This window comes from Mobula birostris, chromosome 14 (assembly GCF_030028105.1).
Source record: "Mobula birostris isolate sMobBir1 chromosome 14, sMobBir1.hap1, whole genome shotgun sequence".
In the NCBI taxonomy this organism is placed as follows: Eukaryota; Metazoa; Chordata; class Chondrichthyes; order Myliobatiformes; family Myliobatidae; genus Mobula; species Mobula birostris.
In genome coordinates, this window is record NC_092383.1 from 17,784,268 (window position 1) to 17,803,947 (window position 19,680).

At 40.9% G+C, this 19,680-nt stretch overlaps 1 protein-coding gene across 3 annotated transcripts in view; it reads right to left on the reverse strand.

Moving 5' to 3' along the window:
* The window catches only part of agbl1 (AGBL carboxypeptidase 1), a 248,374-nt gene that overhangs the window by 166,114 nt on the left and 62,580 nt on the right, over nt 1-19,680 (reverse strand). For all 3 annotated transcript variants that reach the window (XR_011889055.1, XM_072278140.1, XM_072278141.1), the window contains exons 15-16: nt 13,477-13,564; nt 3,815-3,959 (exon numbers count right to left, since the gene is read on the reverse strand). Coding sequence is in view for 2 of the 3 variants with exons in the window: in XM_072278140.1 (XP_072134241.1) it covers nt 3,815-3,959; nt 13,477-13,564 (233 nt within the window). In the remaining variant the exon portion in view is untranslated. The remainder of the gene's footprint in view (nt 1-3,814; nt 3,960-13,476; nt 13,565-19,680) is intronic.

Below are 19,680 nucleotides of genomic sequence, written 5' to 3' on the forward strand. Positions count from 1 at the left end.
AGAAATAGGCAAAACCTTGAAATAAATACACGATTTGGATGGCTTGTTCATTTATAGTTTCAGACACCTTGTATGAGCCTGTGTTGAAGTTGTATCTAAGGTCTGTGAGCTAAGCTGTAGGATTGATCATTGACATTGCTGTAGTCAATAGCTCTCAACACAAAATCAGCTTTATTCTATAATCACTCTGCCCGATCTGTAAACCACACCAAGCTGCAGAGAAACTCTTTGCTCATGACCTCTGACTCACTCTAACATGAATAATCACTTGGGAGGAGGAACTAGAAATGGGTAGGTGCAAAATTCTACCCAGCATCTTCAGATGAAGACAAATCAAAAAATCTCGGGGGCCATTTTTAAACTATTTTCATAACCTTTAACTTCTCGTTAAAGTACAGAAGTTGCTTAATAGTATATTTTATTATCTGATAAGTTTTTTTTTCCTTTTTTTTCCCAAACAGCTTTGACATTGATAGTGGGTGTAGATCTTTTTTTAAAATAAAATTGTTTATATTCTAATATATGAATTAATCTAATCTATATGAATATAGAGTAAGGAGTTCATTAATGTGATTCAATATACTGTATCTGGCATTATTATATTTTTTCTTTTGTTTTATAATATGTATTCTCTTGGACTCTATATTCTTCTATATAGAAATCAATAAAAATATTGGAAAAGAAAGAAAAAGTCTCAGAGAGACCCACTGTTGCAAACAGATGCGTGTTAGAGGGCATGTTTCTGGCTAAGGATGAGAACGGTAAACGGAGTTGTATTTGTACCCTGAGGAAAAACTGTAAGAAATCCCAAGGCACCATTTGGAAAAGAGCTGGACATTCCTTTGATGATGACTATAATTCTGCCCTCTAGCAACACCATTAATAAAATACACATATTTAATCTGTTACAGTTGAAGAGCACTAATCGCACACAAATTTCCCCATAACTAAACACATTTCAAACACCTTTATGTTTTATGAGTTGTCTTATGAAATTTGAGGTCATTGAAGGTTCTACGTAAAAGTAATCTAATCTCTATTTTGATTCATGCAATAAGTGAGGAACCATGTTAATACTAGTGTCACTCTCACCCCAGTACAGATTAAATTGAAGCCCCATTCTGAGTTCGAGATGAGGTTGCAATTTTGCCTTAATTCATCTGACACACACATGCACACCAAAAATTGTTTAGCAAGGAACAGAAAGGCTGCCATTAACATCCCGCAATAAAGCAGCAGAACATACTACAAGGCATTCAAAATAATCTGTCACTGTGAAGAGAAATAATCTGAAATGTCTTACTATTCAAATAAGTTTTCTTACTGAGAACAAACTCAGGACTTGATTCTATTTCAATATCATTTTACTTGAAGAAAGAAATCCAATTTTAGTTTACAGAGATATTTAATCTGAAGCACACCTGCAACAAATTCTTTTTTTAAAAATTGGCTGTTCTCCACCGTTCTGGCTCACATGTTAAAGTAATTAAAAATCGTTCATGTCATTCAGTACTCAGTATATTCGAAATGATGTAAATTTGAGTTTCCGCATATTATTGCAGAAGACAGTGTTAAAACTACATCTCAGAGCATAAGATATAGGAGAAGAATTAGGCCATTTGGCCCATCAAGTCTGTTCTGCCATTTCCATCATGGCTGATCCATTTATTTTGCTCAGCCCTAATCTCCTGCCTTCTCCTCATATCCCTTCATTCCCTGGCCAGTCAAGAATCTATCAACCTCTGCCTTCAATATACGTGAAGACTAGGCCTCCACAGCCACCTGTGCCAATGAATTCCACAGATTAACCATTATAGGGTTAAAGAAATTCCTCCTCAACTCCGTTCTAACAGGATACCCCTCTGTTCTGAGGCTGTGTCCTCTGGTTCTGGACTCACCCTCCAAAGGAAACATTCTCTCCACAATCACTCTATCAAGGCCTTTCAACATTTGATAGGTTTCAATTAGGTCACCCCTCATTCTTCTGAATTAGAATGGAGACAGGTTCAGAGCCATCAAACGCTCTTCATATGACAAGCCATTCAATCCCGGAATCATTTCTGTGAACCACCAGTAAACCCCCTCCAGTATCAGCACATCCTTTCTGAGATATGGGTCCCAAAGCTGCTCACTATAGTCCAAGTGAGGCCTCATCAGTGCTTTATAAAGCCTCACTGAGAGAGAAGAGTTATTCCTCAGTATGAACTAATTTAATTTTAGCTATTCTTTCACAGGATGTACACATTATGAACAAAGTTAGTCTTCATTATTTATCTCTAAATTTTGAATATAGTGGGCTGCTAAATATTGCTTTATTGTTGCTTTGGGCTTGAAATCACAGACTAAGTTAGGCTCATGCCCATAGTAAACATAGTTCCATAGAATCATAGGCTAGACCAGGAGAGGACAGCATATTGAAAAGCAAAATGAAAAACTGCAGGTGATGACAATCTGAGATAAAAACAGAAACTGTTGCAAATAGTCAAGAGGTCACGTAGCATCTGTAAACACAAGAAAGACTGCAGATGCTGAAAATCCAAAGCAACACACACAAAATGTTGGAGGAACTCAGCAGGTCAGGCAGCATCTATGGGAATGAATTAACTGTCGGCGATTCAGGCCAAGATCCTTCCTCAGGACTGAAAAGGAAGTGGGGGAGGATGCCAGAATAAAAAGGTGGGGGGAGGGGAAGGAGGCCATCTGGAAGGCGCTAGGTGAAGCCAGGTGGATGGGAAAGATAAAAGGCTGGAGAAGAAAGAATCTGATAAGAGAGGAGAGTGGACCAGAGGAGAAAGGGAAGGAGGATACCCGTGGGGGGGAAGTGATCTGTAAAGTAGGAAACACAGTTGACATTGCAAATCAATGATCTTCATCTGAGCCAGATTTATCATCTCTCTGAGGAGTGAGGAGGCCACCACACACTAAGTATCAAAGCCTGCAATCGTCTGCCAGCAAGAAGAATGACCCTTAATGTATGCTTACAGTTTTCTGGGCTAAAATGCATATACCATCATTGATAGTGAAGCGACCAGCTCCCAGGGCTTTTGACAGCACTGAAAAGTGAGAAGACCATATAAAAAGGAAAAAGATCTGCAATTAATGAATACGCTATGAGTTAGTTTCTGTGGATCGCAGATAACCAATCCTAAGCCACATCACAACAGCCTGGATGCAGAGCCAGGGTGTTGTCACAAGCTGGAGAAACCCAAGTTGGAAAGTATTTCCGTTTAGGACAACAATGAAGGTCCTCCATCTCTGGCAGCGTTCAGGGCTTCCTTCATTGTGTGAGTAGCTTTCACTACTGTCAGTCATGTAAGTCCCGGGTGGCTTCTCAGGAATACCACCACACTCAGATGTAGAAGGGTTCTTCATCATTGTTTCCATAGCGATTTTGTTAACGAGTCAGGGTTGTTTTCTGAAACCCCTGAACCTGGAGGACCGATGGACCACTCTTAGTCCGGCCTCTACCGTTTGACCTGTTTGGCTTGGGTGACAAACAGCCAGAGCATATAGCCCTGACTCCAGCCAACACAGATCTCCAGGTCATTGACGCATGCAGTCCTCCAAACCCAACAACAAGGTTGTAGCCCTCTTGGAGGTCAGATTTTAAAGTATGGTAATTAATAACTGTTTTCTGCAATCAACTCATTTGGAAATTTAGCTCTAAGTTAGAGCTAGATAGCTTTGGTGCTTTGGACTGATCATCTTATAATGGGGCAAGCATGTCCAGTCATGTTGAAATATTGTTCTGCAGATGTAATTACAAAGTTTTGTTGCAAAAACTTCTCCACTGTCTTATAAGAAAACCACATACCATTAACGTTGAGTAGGTGTATGGATAGTGATATGCTAGGTAGCAGACATCCTTTGAGTGCAGGAACGTGACAGTGAAGGTCAAAGTGTAAAACGCTGTTTCTTTTTGTCCTTTTTCCTCTGATCCATGAGTGTAATAATGATTTCTGAGGGAACAAAATAATATTCAGCTATGTATGCATACATTTTGTCTAAAAAGCTGTTGCGAACAATATTACAAAAAAAAATTAAGTTTCATATTTTGGAAATGTAATCTACACAAAAATATATGTTTTGTAAGAATATTCCACAAATGCGCATCACAACTCTGCAGATTGCACATGGTATTTATATTACACAACCAGATGTATGTTACCAAGTGCAGTTCAGTCATGGCAGGTTGCAAAACTAAATTCATTGAACTCAGCAACTGAATGACAACAAAAAAATAAAGTGCATAGATAACCTGTTGGCCTGTCACATAAATTAATTGGTTCAGTAAGGGCTTTCATATAAAAGGATCTAACTTACACATCGCTGCGGATGACAAATGGATGCTCATCTCAAGTAGCCCAGAAACCACCCCGTTTTACAAAGGACGTTTATCATGAAGGTAGCTCACCCACTACCTTCTCAAGGGATTAGCCGGACAGTCTTGAGGAAATCATTGGCATTATTCTCAATTGTAAAAGCACCCTTCACACACATCCGCTTTAACCCCAGATACTATTTCGTTGGACAGTACCAAAAGATGTGAGAATGTACATCACACATGGTTTTGATATATAGCATTTTTGTTAAACTTTAATGATATTTTGTGCCCAACAGATATAGAGAATAGAAATTTAATGGATTAGGACTTGGAATATTTCACATATTAAAATCTATTGGACACTCTGCATGGACAGAGTGGATGTGGCAAAGTTGTTTCCCATGATGGGGAAGTCTAGTACGAGAGGGCATGACTTAAGTATTGAAGGGCGCCCATTCAGAACAGAAATGCGAAGTAATTTTTTTAGTCAGAGGGTGGTAAATCTATGGAATTTGTTGCCACGGGCAGCAGTGGAGGCCAAGTCATTGGGTGTACTTATGGCAGAGATTGATAGGTATCTGAGTAGCCAGGGCATCAAAGGTTATGGTGAGAAGGCGGGGGAGTGGGACTAAATGGGAGAATGGATCAGCTCATGATAAAATGGCGGAGCAGACTCGATGGGCCGAATGGCCAACTTCTGCTCCTTTGTCTTGTGGTCTTGTGGTCTATTATTTTAAATGAAGGAAAATTACAACTAAAATCAAGCCTCCCAATTTTAGATGTCTGGGATTACAGGATCATGATAAGAGCCAATTAAAAAATGTCATGCTTGTCCCATGCACTAAACCCATGACCATATGGCAGTTATTTTTGTATCGTCCTTCTGAAATTTAGCTCCACAGACTTCAATGGACCCGACGTTTGAAAAGCAGCCCAATGCTGCTCAACTCTATCATGTTTAGCTCACATAATAAGGCACAAATGAAAACTTCAAATAAGCCTTTCACTGTCAAAAAGTTGTAGAATGCTAAAGCACAGAAAAAGGCCCTTCGGCCCACCTAGTTTGCGCCATACTATTGTCCTGCCTAGTTCCATTGACCCACACCTGAATTATAGTCCCCATACCCCTCATATCCACGTACTTATACAAATTTCTCCTAAATATTGAAATAAATGCGTATCTACCATTTCCACTGGCACCTCGTTCCACTCTGAGAGAAGGAGTTCCCCCTCATGTTCCGCTGAAACTTTTCACCTTTCCCCTGTAACCCACAACCTCTAGCTCTAGCTCACCCAATCTCAAACAGAAATATCTTTTCTGGATTCTGTTCACTTTTACATTCCTGATTAAAAACTACAGCCACCCACAGTAGTGGATGAATTCTTTCTGAGCTCAGACCTGCTTATTTAACAGTGGAGTTAAGTTGTTTTAAATGATCTGATGAGTACCCAATCAAAATTTGTGATAGAGAGGGACCTGAGGGGCAAATGCGTCAGCCAGGAGGTGGTTAGCATATGGAACAAGTTGCCAGAGGAAGTGGTTAAGGAAGGTACAATAACATTCAAAAGACCTTTGGGTAACTACATGGATAGGAGAGGTTTAGAGGGCCAAATGTAGGCACATCGGACTAGCCTGGTGCGTATGCTGACCTGCATGGATCAGTTGGGCCAAGGGGCCCATTTCCATTATGTTTTACTCGATGACACTATGGGACCAAAACTATCCATTGTGAAGTCAAAGTTTAGTGTTGTTCTCATCCTAAATCCATTGCCCACAGCAAGCCAAAAATATTTGAATATGTTTTTCCAACTCATGGGTTTGATAGGTTATTGCAGTCCTTTATGACTTAAGAAAATGCTTTGTAATATTTTTGCTGCTGAGTAGCTATCCATCCTGATCTCTGATGACATACAGAAGCCAAACTGAAAGCTACAAATGTTGGTAACTTTAATCCCAGGTTACCAATGTGTGAGAAGTTCTAGGCTTTACGCTTCATCAGGTCTATTAATACTAATCTGTATTTGCAGCATTAGTTTAACACACTCCCACAGGGAAATCAAAATAGGCAATTCTGACTATTTTGAGGCAGTGAATGATCTTAATTCACTCCGCAGAATTCAGATTTTAAAATGGTGGCCCCCTCTAGCTCCAGAAATCATATTCCAAGTCAGCTCTCCTGCAATCCAAAGGCAAAATAGGATGCAAGTCAAATATGCTCTATAAACTGGAAATAAAATGATTGCAGTACCTAGCAATCAATAAAGAGGCAATTTACTGTCAACCGAAAAATTTTTTGAAATATTGTAATACGAGGCAATTTGTGCAATGGATACCACACTGTGTTACATCAATTGTGTTTAATGGAGATTTTAGAAACAGTTAAAAGCAAAACACTGATGTAAAAGAAAAATCTCCTCTGATACTGGCAGCAAACACACAGCCCTCTGCAGTAACCTACAGGCCGTTCGCTCTATTGGAGAGAATAATCCGACTGTTGAACATTCCAGAAATAACATTAGGCATCAGAGAACAAACAGGTAAAACAAGGAAAGTTTTCACTTTGTATAAAATGGGATTGAAAACCTGCCTGTAAAGCTACAGGAAGAAGTGAGATAAATAATCTTCGATGGGAAAGTTATCCATTTGTAAACACTCTTTGCTATATCTTTCTCTCCTCCATTGATGCTTGCTTTCTTTTTTTAAGCACGTGGTCATCACTCTAACATCTCCCAGTGTGGATTGATAATGACTATCTTGCGATACTCCTGGGTCATTTTGCAACATTAAACACTCTCCAATAGGAAGCTATTGCTAGAGACTATTTATAATAACTTCAAAAATATCTCTGCAGTTTTTATAATGCACCATGAACAAAGGGAAATTAAGCCATTCCCTCCCACTATGCTTGTTCCACTATGTGTGACATTTTACTTCAGCATCACTTTTCTTAACTAACCCACTATCACCTGTCATCACCTCCCTCTAGTGCTCTTCCTCCTTCCCTTTCTCCCATGGTCCACTCTCCTGTCCTATCAGATGCTTCTGTCTCTCTCTCTCCTATCAGAGATTCTTCTTCTTCAGCCCTTTATCTTTTCCATCCATCACCTCCCACTTTTTCACTTCATCCCCACCTCCTCCATCCACCCAACTTCCCCATCACCTGGCTTCACCCATCACTTTCCAACTTCTACTCCTTCCCCTCTCCCCGCCTTCTTATTCTGGCTTCTTCCTCCCTTCCTTTCTGGTCCTGATGAAAGGTCTCAGCCCAAAATGTTGGCTCTTTATTTGTCTCCATTGATGCTGAACGATCTCCTGAGTTCTTCCAGCATTATGCATTTGTTACTTTGGGTTTTCAGCATCCAGAATCTCTTTTGTTTATCCCATAACGTTGGTAGGTCAGATCAAGACTGGCATTTCCCACCCCTTTCCATAAGGATTTCCTGGATTCCCAGAAACCATGGCTTAGAGGAATTTTGAAGAAGTAGGGTTTCACCATTCTAATATTGTTTGAGGATGTCCAGGCCTTTTCCCAGGTGACCTGTACTTAAAGTACACGTCAATAAGTTGCTGGCATTCCAATGGAGTGCGAGGAGGCATTCTAGCCTCTTGCCTGGTTTATTGATCAAATATTGATTGAGAGCCCAACACCAAGGTGACCTTAAACAAATGGCTTTAAAATCCAGTCACCTAGCACATTGTTCGTGCACATTACCCAATGCAATGTCTTTGGAAAATACGTCACAAAAGGACAAATCCTAAACCTGACATTTTCCTTCCAACTCATCCAACTTCTCATGAAGCTGCACATGGAGATGGCCAGGAAGATGCTGTGACATATGATGCCTGGATGCTAACCTCGTGATCGGTGCTCATGCTTGGCTCATGGATGGCTAGCACTCACCCAGGAGGAGGCCTGCTCCGTGCAGTTGAGAATTACTGGCCTTTGCTGCAAGTTAATGGATCCTTTCCCAAACAAATTCAAGACCACCAATACTGGTACATTCTCAGGTAAGTACGCCTAGTTAGCATCACCATGGCTATTCCAATTTCTCGTCCCCACCAGTCCTGCTTACAACTCCTAATCTCTTAGTCCAACTTGAACCACCCACAACTTAAACCATTCCAACAGCCAAACATTAACCTCCACCTCATCCAATGCTCCCAACAAGACCTTGAGTATCTGATCATTACCTCTAGCTAAAATGCCTTCAACCTTCAAATCTCCCGACCTTTCTGGGCACCTCAAAGCAAAGAACTTTCAGTGGGCAATGGCCAAACTACAGCATATTGCACCTTGTCCAATAACACCTACTGGAAGATCTTGCTGTAATGTAATTGGCTTGAAATAATCTACCCAGTCAGTGGCAGTTTCTGGGCTCATGGTTACTGTTGACATTGGGATAAAACAGGGCGGAACAAAGATCAGAAATTCCTTTGGGGTTTTTTTTTTAAACTCCTCGGGATGTTATGGTACAATATATTAAAGTATACTTTGTGACTGATTGGACGTCCTGTTGATATTATCATTGTTGTTAATTGATTTACAAAATATTGAAAATAGGCTTTTGAGTGGACTTCCTGCTCAGGTAATGGTGATGTGGATGAAGGACCACCCTGGATTTGAATACTGGTGGACCCTCCAGCAGCTGGACTGGAGAACCAACTGGCTTCACCACTGCGTCATCCCATCAGGTATTTATCCTTTGGTAAAGCTGCGCACAGCAAGTTGGATGACCTTCTGCTTGGATAACACTGAGGCAGTGCAGGACTTAATGCACTGTCTGGGCTTTGAGGTGTGTGTGCTGTAGAAAGTGAATGACATGGTCTATTCACAGTCTTGGTTTAATCCTTATTATTATGAAGTGTAATAACTATAAATAGGTCAATTAAGACCATACATGGTCTCCGGTCCTGGCCAATCGTTGCCTTTCTGGGATTATACTTTCTTTCGGAATGACGCACAAATCAGAAATAATATTTCTGGCATTTCAACCTGAAATGCACACTTTATGTACCATTTTTCTATAAAGTTAAATATAAACTATGCATATTTCCCAGGTCCATGTGCATCTTGGTGTTTCCAGCCTTAATATTGTCCTTGGTCAAATGACACAGGTATCCATTGTCTCAAGGCTCTGCGAACTATTGAAGGGATAGCATCTATACTTCTTGTTGCACCAGTGTGTAACATGGACCCTGCCTGGTGCATCTTTGGCTGCTGCTACTGATTTCCCATCGGCTGGGGGTGCAGCACTCTTGGGTCTCCATGCTGTCCGCCTTCCAGTTGGGAACTCTCAGGGCTGGATTAATCAGACCTGGGTGAATGTAACTCACCTGAGGAAACATGAAGGACATTGGTTTTATTATTTATTCTGAACTGTATAACTAGTGAAAAGATTTACTGTAGACACCAGAATACCATAGCAGTGCAGAAGATCATGCATGTGAGATTAAGGAAGAAATTACAGATGATATAATGGGCACTAGTCTCGTACTATTACCATGGAGGGCACTTGTTAAAAACAATGAAACTATCTGGCACTTACATGGTTATTTTGAGCTTGAGGATGTGTTATCTCCCTCGCTGGACATAATGACATACGTTTCAAATAATCCACTCAAGACAATAACTACTTTTGGGGTCTTCACAGTTTCCTTGCCGTGGCTGTTAATTGTGATTAATGTTCTTCTCTAACACATATTGAGAATATCGTCAGTATGTGTACAATGATTCTATGCCTCATGTGGATTTCTTTCAGTACTGTGCCGTCTTGCTTCATATTGTTTCGTGTCCGCACTGCAAAAGGGCCTTGATAATTAATTATGAATTGTTAATGAATAGCAAGACTCCTTTTCAGCAAAATAAAACAGTTGTTGCACTGGTTATTTATTTTCTGCCCTTATCATCACCGCCACATGTCTCTCCTTTTGTCTCCACTTTATTACAGCCATTCTCTTTGTTCTCTTCACCCCTTCCCTTCTCGACAACCTAAAACATAGCTGGGTTCTCTATTTTTCTGCCTCCGTTGAAAAGTCAACCACCTAAAAGTTAACACTGTTTCTCTCTTTACAGATACTTCTTAACATGCTAAGTGTTTCCAAAATTTTCTTTATTTTACAGTCCTAACAATCCCAACACTCCACCTCACCTGGCTCCACCTATCACCTTCCAGCTTATACTCCATTCTCTCCCCCCACCTTCTCATTCTAGCTGCTTGCCTCTTTTGCTCTAGTCCTGATGAAAGGCCTCGGCCCAAAATGTCAATTGCTTATTCTCCTCCATAAATGCTGCTTGACCTGCTAAGTTTCTCCAGCATTTTGTGTGTGTTACACTGTCTTTTTTTTTGCTTTGGGGTATTTTACAATAACATTTGTAAAGGTAAGACAACATTGATTAGCTTAATGTGGATTATTTAATGAGTTAAATCGTTTCAGACCAATACTTCTCTCCTTCCAAGAAATGTGATGGAGAAGATTTTGGAAAGTATGAAAATTTATCACACCAAGAGCCTATTAAAGAGATGTCAAATTTAAAAGGTCACTTCTACCAAAATTACATATATCTGCAGGAGATGAAGTTTACAAGATGCAGTGGACATACTGTCACCGGGGGAAATTTTCTGGTATTAGAAAAAGACACAGGCATGGGTTATATGGTTCTGTAAAAGGCACCAGCAAATGCTACAGTCTGAGTTGAGTCCATTTCCAGAGAACCTGCCAATTTGCCTTAATTGTCCATATACTTTTTCAATACATCTCAGCTCAGCTATTTTTAGTTTCTGGTTAAAGATCAGAGGTTATATGGTCTCCTCACTTTTTTTTTTAAATATGATATGATGAAATACAAGACATATAAAACCCATTTGAAATCAATGCCAGGTCTCAGTGGAATCCCAACCCCACTCCTTCATTTGTTTCCTTGTAACTCATGCTCTTTAAAACGCCAGTCAACTTTTCCCATTTCTTCTACCAACCATGTTAACTTGGAATAACTTAATAGTCAATTAACCTACCAACCAACTCCTCTTTGGCAAGCCACACCACCTAGTGGAAATCCATAAAGAAGAACACGCAAACTGCACGCACGTAGATCTTATGGATAAAATCAACAAAGCTATTTTCTTTTATTCTTAAGAAAGCCTTTATCCTTCATTAAGATAACTTGAAAGGGCCAGACCCAAACTTACTGGAAGGGTATCAGACTTGACAATGGAAAGGGCAGAGATTTAAGGTGAGAGGTGAAAGATTTAAAACGGATGCCTGGTACAACACCTTCACACACAAGGTGGTGCTTAGATAGATTTTGCAGGCAGTGAAAGTGGATAAAGAAGGTACAATACTAACATTTGGAAGATGCGTAAGTGGATACAATGGGTTTAGAACCAGAAGTGGGCAAATTGGACTCGCTTGGTGAGCGCCATCATCGGCATTAATGAATTAGGCCAAAGAGCCTGATTCCAAACTGTATCATTCTGTGACTCTATAAATGAACAAGTGAATGACAATTAGCAAAAACAGGGAAAGTTTGAGTTAATTCTTAACAGTGTAAAGAAGAAAATTTGTCACAATTTTTATCTGTGACATTAAAATGGCTGCATTGATTTTTTGTCAGCTGTGAATTGTAATTCCTATTTTCAAACTTCATGTTATGGCTTGCTAGCACTGTGTAGGATCATTCTACTGAGCTCAGCTTGGGAAACTAAGTGTAGCAGAAACTAACATTTTTCATAAACATGAAAAAGTCTGCTGGAAATCCAAACTGGATGGGTCTCAGCCCAAAATGTCGACCGTTTGTTCCTTTCAACAGATGCTGCCTGACCTGCTGAGTTCCTCCAGCACTTTGTGCATCTTGCTTAAAATTTTCATAGTTGAAGGAGAGGTTCATTGATTTGCTGCTATTCATCACTAGAATGATTCTTCCAGAGCTAAGATAAAGGTAGCTATTCCACAATCTGACTGGTGTGTTGACCAATGTACAGTCGTCAGGCAGCTTGATGTTTGAGGCATCAAATCTCCCTCCATTGTTCATTCCTACTGCAGTCAAATTAAAAAGAATGCTACTTGTATAGACATACAGTCAGAGTTAGTGAGTTGTGGGCATGCGATGTTCGCGCTGGAAAAATGGCAACACTTGTGGGCTCTCCCCAGCACAATTCTCACTGGTTTGATTTGACGCAAACGCATTTCACTGTATGTTTCAATGTTTTGATGAACATATTGCAAATGAAGTTAATCAATCTGATGCAGGTTAATTCAAACCTCCAATATTTCCTCAAGCATTGGCACCACTCCACTAGTGTAATATAATCTGGTAAAATAAGGCCCTCAAGAGACTGCAGATGCTCGAATCTGGAGCAAGAGGACGAACTGCCAGAGGAAATCAGCAGATTGAACAGTATCTGTGGAGGGGGAGAAGGATGTCCGAGTGCATGGTCTCAGTGCGAAATACCAAAAATTCATTTCACCCCAACACAGATGCAGACCAGCCTGCGTATCTCCTCCAGCAGTTGGTTCTCTTTCTGCTTTGGACACCTAAACCAATGCACGGCACGTCTAACATCCCAGATAAGACATCAGAAAACCTAAAATAAGAGATGATGAAATTACGACCTCCCAGAAGGGCTGGTCTACCACTGCAAGTCCTGCCCATAGATGACACAAGTCTTGTAAAGGAATGACAAGCCAGACAAGTGCCACCCAGCCCCTCCGACCGCCCATAAAATATGCTGTTTATAAAGAGCATGAAAGAAGCCAACAGTATCCATTTGTCAAACGAAGAGGGATTAAGTTGGGTAATTAATGGTGACACAAGTACAATAAGTTGAAAAGATCGCATTGTGCTTAAGTTTCTCTTCTCTGGCAAAGTTCGAAGAGGTGAGTTGGCAGTGAACGAAATAGGACTGGGCAGTGTCTATAGAATAATCACTGTGATGACAGCAAGCATTGAATTTCACTAAACCCATTTCCTTAATTGCATCCTTAAACTACTGCTGTAGCTGGGATGAGAGTCAATATGAAGGTCAGACCATCCTCTATAATATCATTCAGCCAATATTCACCAGCCCAGCTATTATATATAATGACAGTGATCATTCTTTGTTACTCTGTTCATCACAAGCATCATAACAGATAGGATAAGAAGGAAACATACTTGTAATAGTAGATATCAGAACCTACACGAACCCAGTGAGCTCTTCCACACAATGCTTCACGGACGGAATACATCACCGGCTGCATCCCTGCATTATCACACAGAAAGTGCTTTCATTAATGTCAAGGTAAGTCATCTATTACAAGAGAATTAAATCTTATCAATATAGATTTCTCCAATACACTCAAATCTTTACTTAACCAAAACATTAGCTTTCCTTATCTCAGCAGCCCTCACATGTACAGGATCCTACATTTTTCATTCTCAAACTAAACAGGGCTTCTTCAGATATTCTCCTCATCCAGTGCACCACAGCTCCCTCGCTTAGCTGATCATTCACAGAAGCCACATTCCTTCAATGCACAATGACACTTCCTTTGCAGTAACAGTGAAGTGTAAAGATTTGCAGTTCATTAAATAGATCAACTTTCTCTCCATAAATCTTAACCTTTAGAACCAAGAGTGCAATTGCTTTCAGAACTTTTTCACTAAATACATTAGCATGATGGTTATGTTTTTGCATTGATGCACAGAGATCTGGGTTATTGAACTGAAGAAGGGAGTTTAAATCCTACTTCAGCAGCTGTGAAATTTAAAATAACAGAATTAAATAAACCTGATTTGAGTGGTATTTTAGTAGCCTTGTAACTACTGGATTGTCTGTCTGGTTCGTTAATTTGGGGCAAGAAATTCACTGTCTTAATCCAATGTGACTAATTATGACCCAAGGCCCAGAGACAAGTGTTTGCTCTTTAAATGGTGGAGGAGATGGTGGCGCGACGGCAGCACACGTGGCCTCTTCGGTGATGATATCTGTAATCTGTCAAGTAGGGAACCATGCACAATTCTGATTTGATAGAGACAGACATGACAGTACGGAGGAACATCTGGAGAAACTTCTGAAATGCCCGCTTTGCTGCCACTGCTACTGTGTGGTAACCGGAATCTCTGAAGCAGAAGGCCTCGAATCCTCGGCTGTGCTTGTTTCAGCAGTCGGGGCAAGGTCGAAGGCGCTCGGCAGAGGATGACGCTCGGGAGGCTGTATCGGAGAGGCTGGTTGGAGGCTCGAAGTTTTCGGACCGACGGACTCAGTGTTGGCTGGGGTCGGCTGCTTCCAAGGCATCGGCAAGTTAACGGTGCCTGGAGATTTATGGCAGGGAGTTTCTCCCTTTTGCCACCTGCTGTCGAGGACTCGGAAGTTGATCGACTCGGGGACTTTGAGACTTTTTTTTACCGTGCCCATGGTTCTTGCTCTTCATCAAATTATGGTATTGCTTTGCACTGATGTAACTATATGTTATAATTATGTGGTTCTGTCAGTGTTAGTCTTTGGTTTGTCCTGTTTTATGTGATATCACTCTGGAGAAACATTGTATCATTTCTTAATGCATGTATGCATTTCTAAATGACAATAAAAGAGGACTGAGTGTTCTCATAATCTAAAAAAAAGCCCACCAAAATGGCCCAGCAAGAAACTCATAGGGAATCCAAATGGACAAGTGTGAGCCTAGCTGACAATGCCTGTTCCTTGAATCAGTAAATAGTTTTTTAAAGAATTGCAAAATCCATGGTCTGGTAGATTTTATGAAATAATGTTTTCAGAATCTCCCTGACTCCCTTTAACACAGAAGGAAAAATGTTATCCTACAGCCTGTTACAGGATTAGATTTTCAATTTGTGTTAATACCTGGAGCGTACAGAATTCATTCATTGGCAACTCTTTTGCAGGAACCTCCATGAAAGTTACCGTTATATTAAGAATTCGTTCTTCTTGAGAGTAAATTCATTTGCTGATAATACTCATCGGCTTGTTGCGAAATCATATTATTGCTGAAATATCTTATTTATAGAGAATGTTGAAATTCAATCATTTATTCCTGGTATTGTTGGAACAGTTCTAATTGTCATCAACAGTAACATCGATGAAACCCATTAAAACTATAAGTAATGTGATTTAATGTTAAATCTGATTCAATGTTTAAACTGTGGAATTGTCCAAACAGTTGAATTACATGAATATAAATTCACTTTCTCAACGATATCCCCTCAAGCTGCTGAATTATGAAACTGCCATGCTGCCTGGCGCAGTGTGAAATATGAAAACATGAACTGTCTGGAACTGTACTGAGTGCAATACATAGATCAACATCGTGTTTTATTTATAGGAAAGTGCTTGTGTTGTGTAAATGTCTTGGTGTTACAGTGTATAAATATTTATCATAATAATTCACACTGAACTATATTCAGAGGAAGTATTATACTTGCAAACACATGAATCAAAAAATGAAAGTCTCAGAGTGCAGCTAAAATAAGGCAGTGCTGGGGAAAATAAACTAGGTATGACATGTCTCTGAGGAGACCGAGGTCCTTTGGAGTATGTAGGCCTCTCCTTCACATGTTCTACCAGTCTGTTGTTGCCAGTACAATCTTCTATGCAGTGGTGTGCTGGGGAAATGGCATCAACAGCAGTCTCAATAAACTGATTAGAAAGGCTGACTCTGTTATAGGAGTCAAACTGGACTCATTGGAGGCTGAGGTAGAACAAAGGACCCTAAGGAAAATCCTGGCAATTCTGGACAATGTTTCTCATCCTCTGCATTGCACCTTGGCTGAATTTAGAGATAGACTAAGACAACTGTGCTGATTCAAAGAGCGCTATATCAGGTCATTCTTACCCTTGGACATTAGGCTCTATAATGCATCAACCTACAGCTGGGGAAATGATGACCCAGCCCCCCCCCCCCATTAAACTGTTTGCAGAAACATTCTTTATTCTTTCTTACTTCTCTTCTAATATTTGTATACCTGTGACTTGTAATGCTACTGTGACACCGTAATTTCCTTTGGGATCAATAAAGTACCCATCTATCTAATGCTGAAGTATATAAGGTCTCAGGATGTAAAGCTTCAGGGTTTCAATTTGAGTCAAGGATAATCTGTCCAAGAAAGCCTCTACCCAATACATATGTATGTAAGCATGCAGATATATAAAATGTCCCTTGATGTTTCAATTAACCACAAATGATTTATAATTTGGTCAGACTGTAAAATGGCTCATCATTATCATTTTGTGCCATGTCATATGACATGGGCGGTCATGGTCTTTCCACGACCACGACTTTTCTTGGCAAGTTTTTCTACAGAAGTGGTTTGCCATTGCCTTCTTCTGGGCAGTGTCTTTACAAGATGGGTGACCCAAGCCATTATCAATACTTTTCAGAGATTGTATGCTGGGCATTAGTGGTTGCATAATCAGGACATGTGATGTGCACCAGCTCCTCATACAACCATCCACCACCTTCTCCCATGCCTTCATGCGACCCTGACTGGGGGCTAAGCAGGTGCTACACCTTGCCCAAGAGAGATCTTCAGGCTAGCAGATAGAAGGAGAGCCTTATATCTCCTTTTGTAGGATGTATCTCCACCCTGCCACCAGAATGATTAGCGGCCAAAATTACATCATTGGGATATGGTGTGGATTGTGACTGAGGTGGAGCAGAGGGCATGTCTCATTAAGAAGCCTGTGAAGAAGGAATGGAGATGGAAATGGCTCTTCCACCCTGTTTCAGCAATATTTATTATAGGCGAGGACAATTTCTTTCAATCTTTCCAAGATACAAACAATATTTTAATAGTCTTGCCCAAGCTTCTTTCTGCTCCTTGGTGAGCACAAAGTGAAATCAAGCAACATAGTAGAGATGGCAGAGGAACTGAATGCACATCTTGCATCAGTCTTCACAGTGGAAGACACCTGCAGTATATCGGACATTCAAGAGTGTCAGGGAAGTGAAGTATGTGCAGTAAAAATTACAACTGAGAAGGTGCTCAGGAAGCTTAATGGTCTGAGGGTGGATAAGTCTCCTGGACCTGATGGAATGCACCCTTGGGTTCTGAAGGAAGTTGCTGGAGAGATTGTGGAGGCATTAATAATGATCTTTCAAGAATTGGTAGATTCTGCCATTGTACCAGATGACTGGAAAATTGCAAATGTTACTCCATTATTTAAGAAGGGTGGGAGGCAGCAGAGAGGAAACTATAGACCTGTTAGCCTGATATCAGTGGTTGGGAAGTTGTTGGAATCGATTGTTAGGGATGAGATTACGGAATACCTGGAGGCACATGACAAGATAGGCCAAAGCCAGAATGGTTTCCTGAAAGGAAAATCCTGCCTGACAAACCTACTGCAATTTTTTGAGGAAATTACAAGCATGGTAGACAAAGGAGATGCAGTAGATGTGGTGTACTTGGATTTTCAGAAGGCCTTTGACAAGGTGCTACACAAGAGGCTGCTTAGCAAGATAAGAGCCCATGGATTTACAGGAAAGTTACTAGCATGGGTGGAGCATTGGCTGGTTGGCACAAAATAGAGAGTGGGAATAAGGGTTACCAGTGGAGGTTGGTGTTGAGACCACTGCTTTTTATGATGTATGTCAATGATCGGGACTACGGGATTAATGGATTTGTGGCTAAGTTTGCCGATGATACAAAGATATGTGGAGGAGTGGATAGTGTTGAGGATACAGAGAACCTGCAGAGAGACTTAGATAGCTTAGCGGAATGGGCAAAGAAGTGGCAAATGAAGTACAATGTTGGAAAGTGTATGGTCATGCACTTTGGTGGAAGAAATAAACCGGCAGACTATTATTTAGATGGGGAGAGAATCCAAAATGCAGAGATGCAAAGGGACTTGGGAGTCCTTGTGCAAGATACCCTAAAGGTTAACCTCCAGGTTGAATCGCTTGTGAAGAAGGTGAATGCAATGTTGGCATTCATTTCTAGAAGTATAGAATATAAGAGCAGGGATGTGATGTTGAGGCTCTATAAGGCACTCACGAGACCACACTTTGTGTGTAGTTTTGGGCTCCTTATCTTAGAAAGGATATACTGACAATGGAGAGGGTTCAAAGCGGATTCACAAGAATAATTCCAGGAATGAAAGGGTTACCGTATGAGGAATGCCTGGCAGTTCTTGGGCTGTATTCCCTGGAGTTCAGGAGAATGAGGGGGAATGTCATAGAAACATTCCGAATGTTAAAAGGCCTGAACAGATTAGATATGGCAGTTATTTCCCATGGTAGGCAAGTCTAGAACAAAAGGGCACAACTTCAGGATTGAAGGACGTCCGTTAGAACAGAGGTGCGGAGAAATTACTTTAGTCAGAGGGTGGTAAATCTGTGGAATTTGTTGCCACAAGCAGCTGTGGAGGCCAAGTCATTGGGTGTATTTAAGGCAGAGATGGATAGGTTCTTGATTAGCCAGGGCATCAAAGGGTATAGGGAGATGGCAGGGGAGTGGGGATGACTGAAAGAATTGGATCAGCCCATGATTGAGTGGCAGAGCAGACTCGGCCTACATCGGCTCCTATATCTTATGGTCTTATGCTCTTAACATACAGTAAGTGAAAGCGGAGCTTCGCTTCCAGATGAGCTTAATGCCTTCTATGTGCGATTTAACCACCAAAACATGGAGGAACCTTCAGAAACTCCCGCAGCCCTTGAAGGCCCTGTGATTTCAGTTTCTGAGGCCGATGTGAGAGCATCCCTCTGGAGGGTGAACCCACGGAAATCATTCAGCCCAGATGGAGTACCTGGCCAAGTACTAAAGACCTGTGCTGATCAACTGGCTGGAGAGTTCAGTGATATCTTTAACCTCGTGCTTCAGCAGTCTGAGGTACCCACCTGCTTCAAGCAGGCCTCAAGCATACCGGTGCCCAAGAAGAAGGTGGTAACCTTATCGTCCTGTAGCACTCACATCATAGTGATGAAGTGTTTTGAGAGGTTATTGATGAAACATGTCAACTCCTGCCTGAGAAGCAACTTGGATCTGCTCCAATTTGCCTACAGAAGCAACGGGTCCACAGTAGATGCCATTTCATTTCCTCTTCACTCAAATCTGAAATGTCTGGACAACAAAGATGTAGACATCAGGATGCTCTTTATCGACTATAGCTCACCATACAATACCAGCATCTCCTCAAAGCTGATCAATAAGCTTCAATACCTTGGCCTCAATACCTCTTGCAAAATTGGATCCTCAATTGCAGACCCTAGTTAGTTCAGATTGGCAGCAACATCTCCACAATCTCCACCAACACAAGAGCACCACAAGGCTGTGTGCTTAGCCCAATGCTCTACTCACTTTACATTTATGACTGTGTAGCTAAGCACAGCTCCAATGCCGAATCAATGGTAGCAATGAATCAAC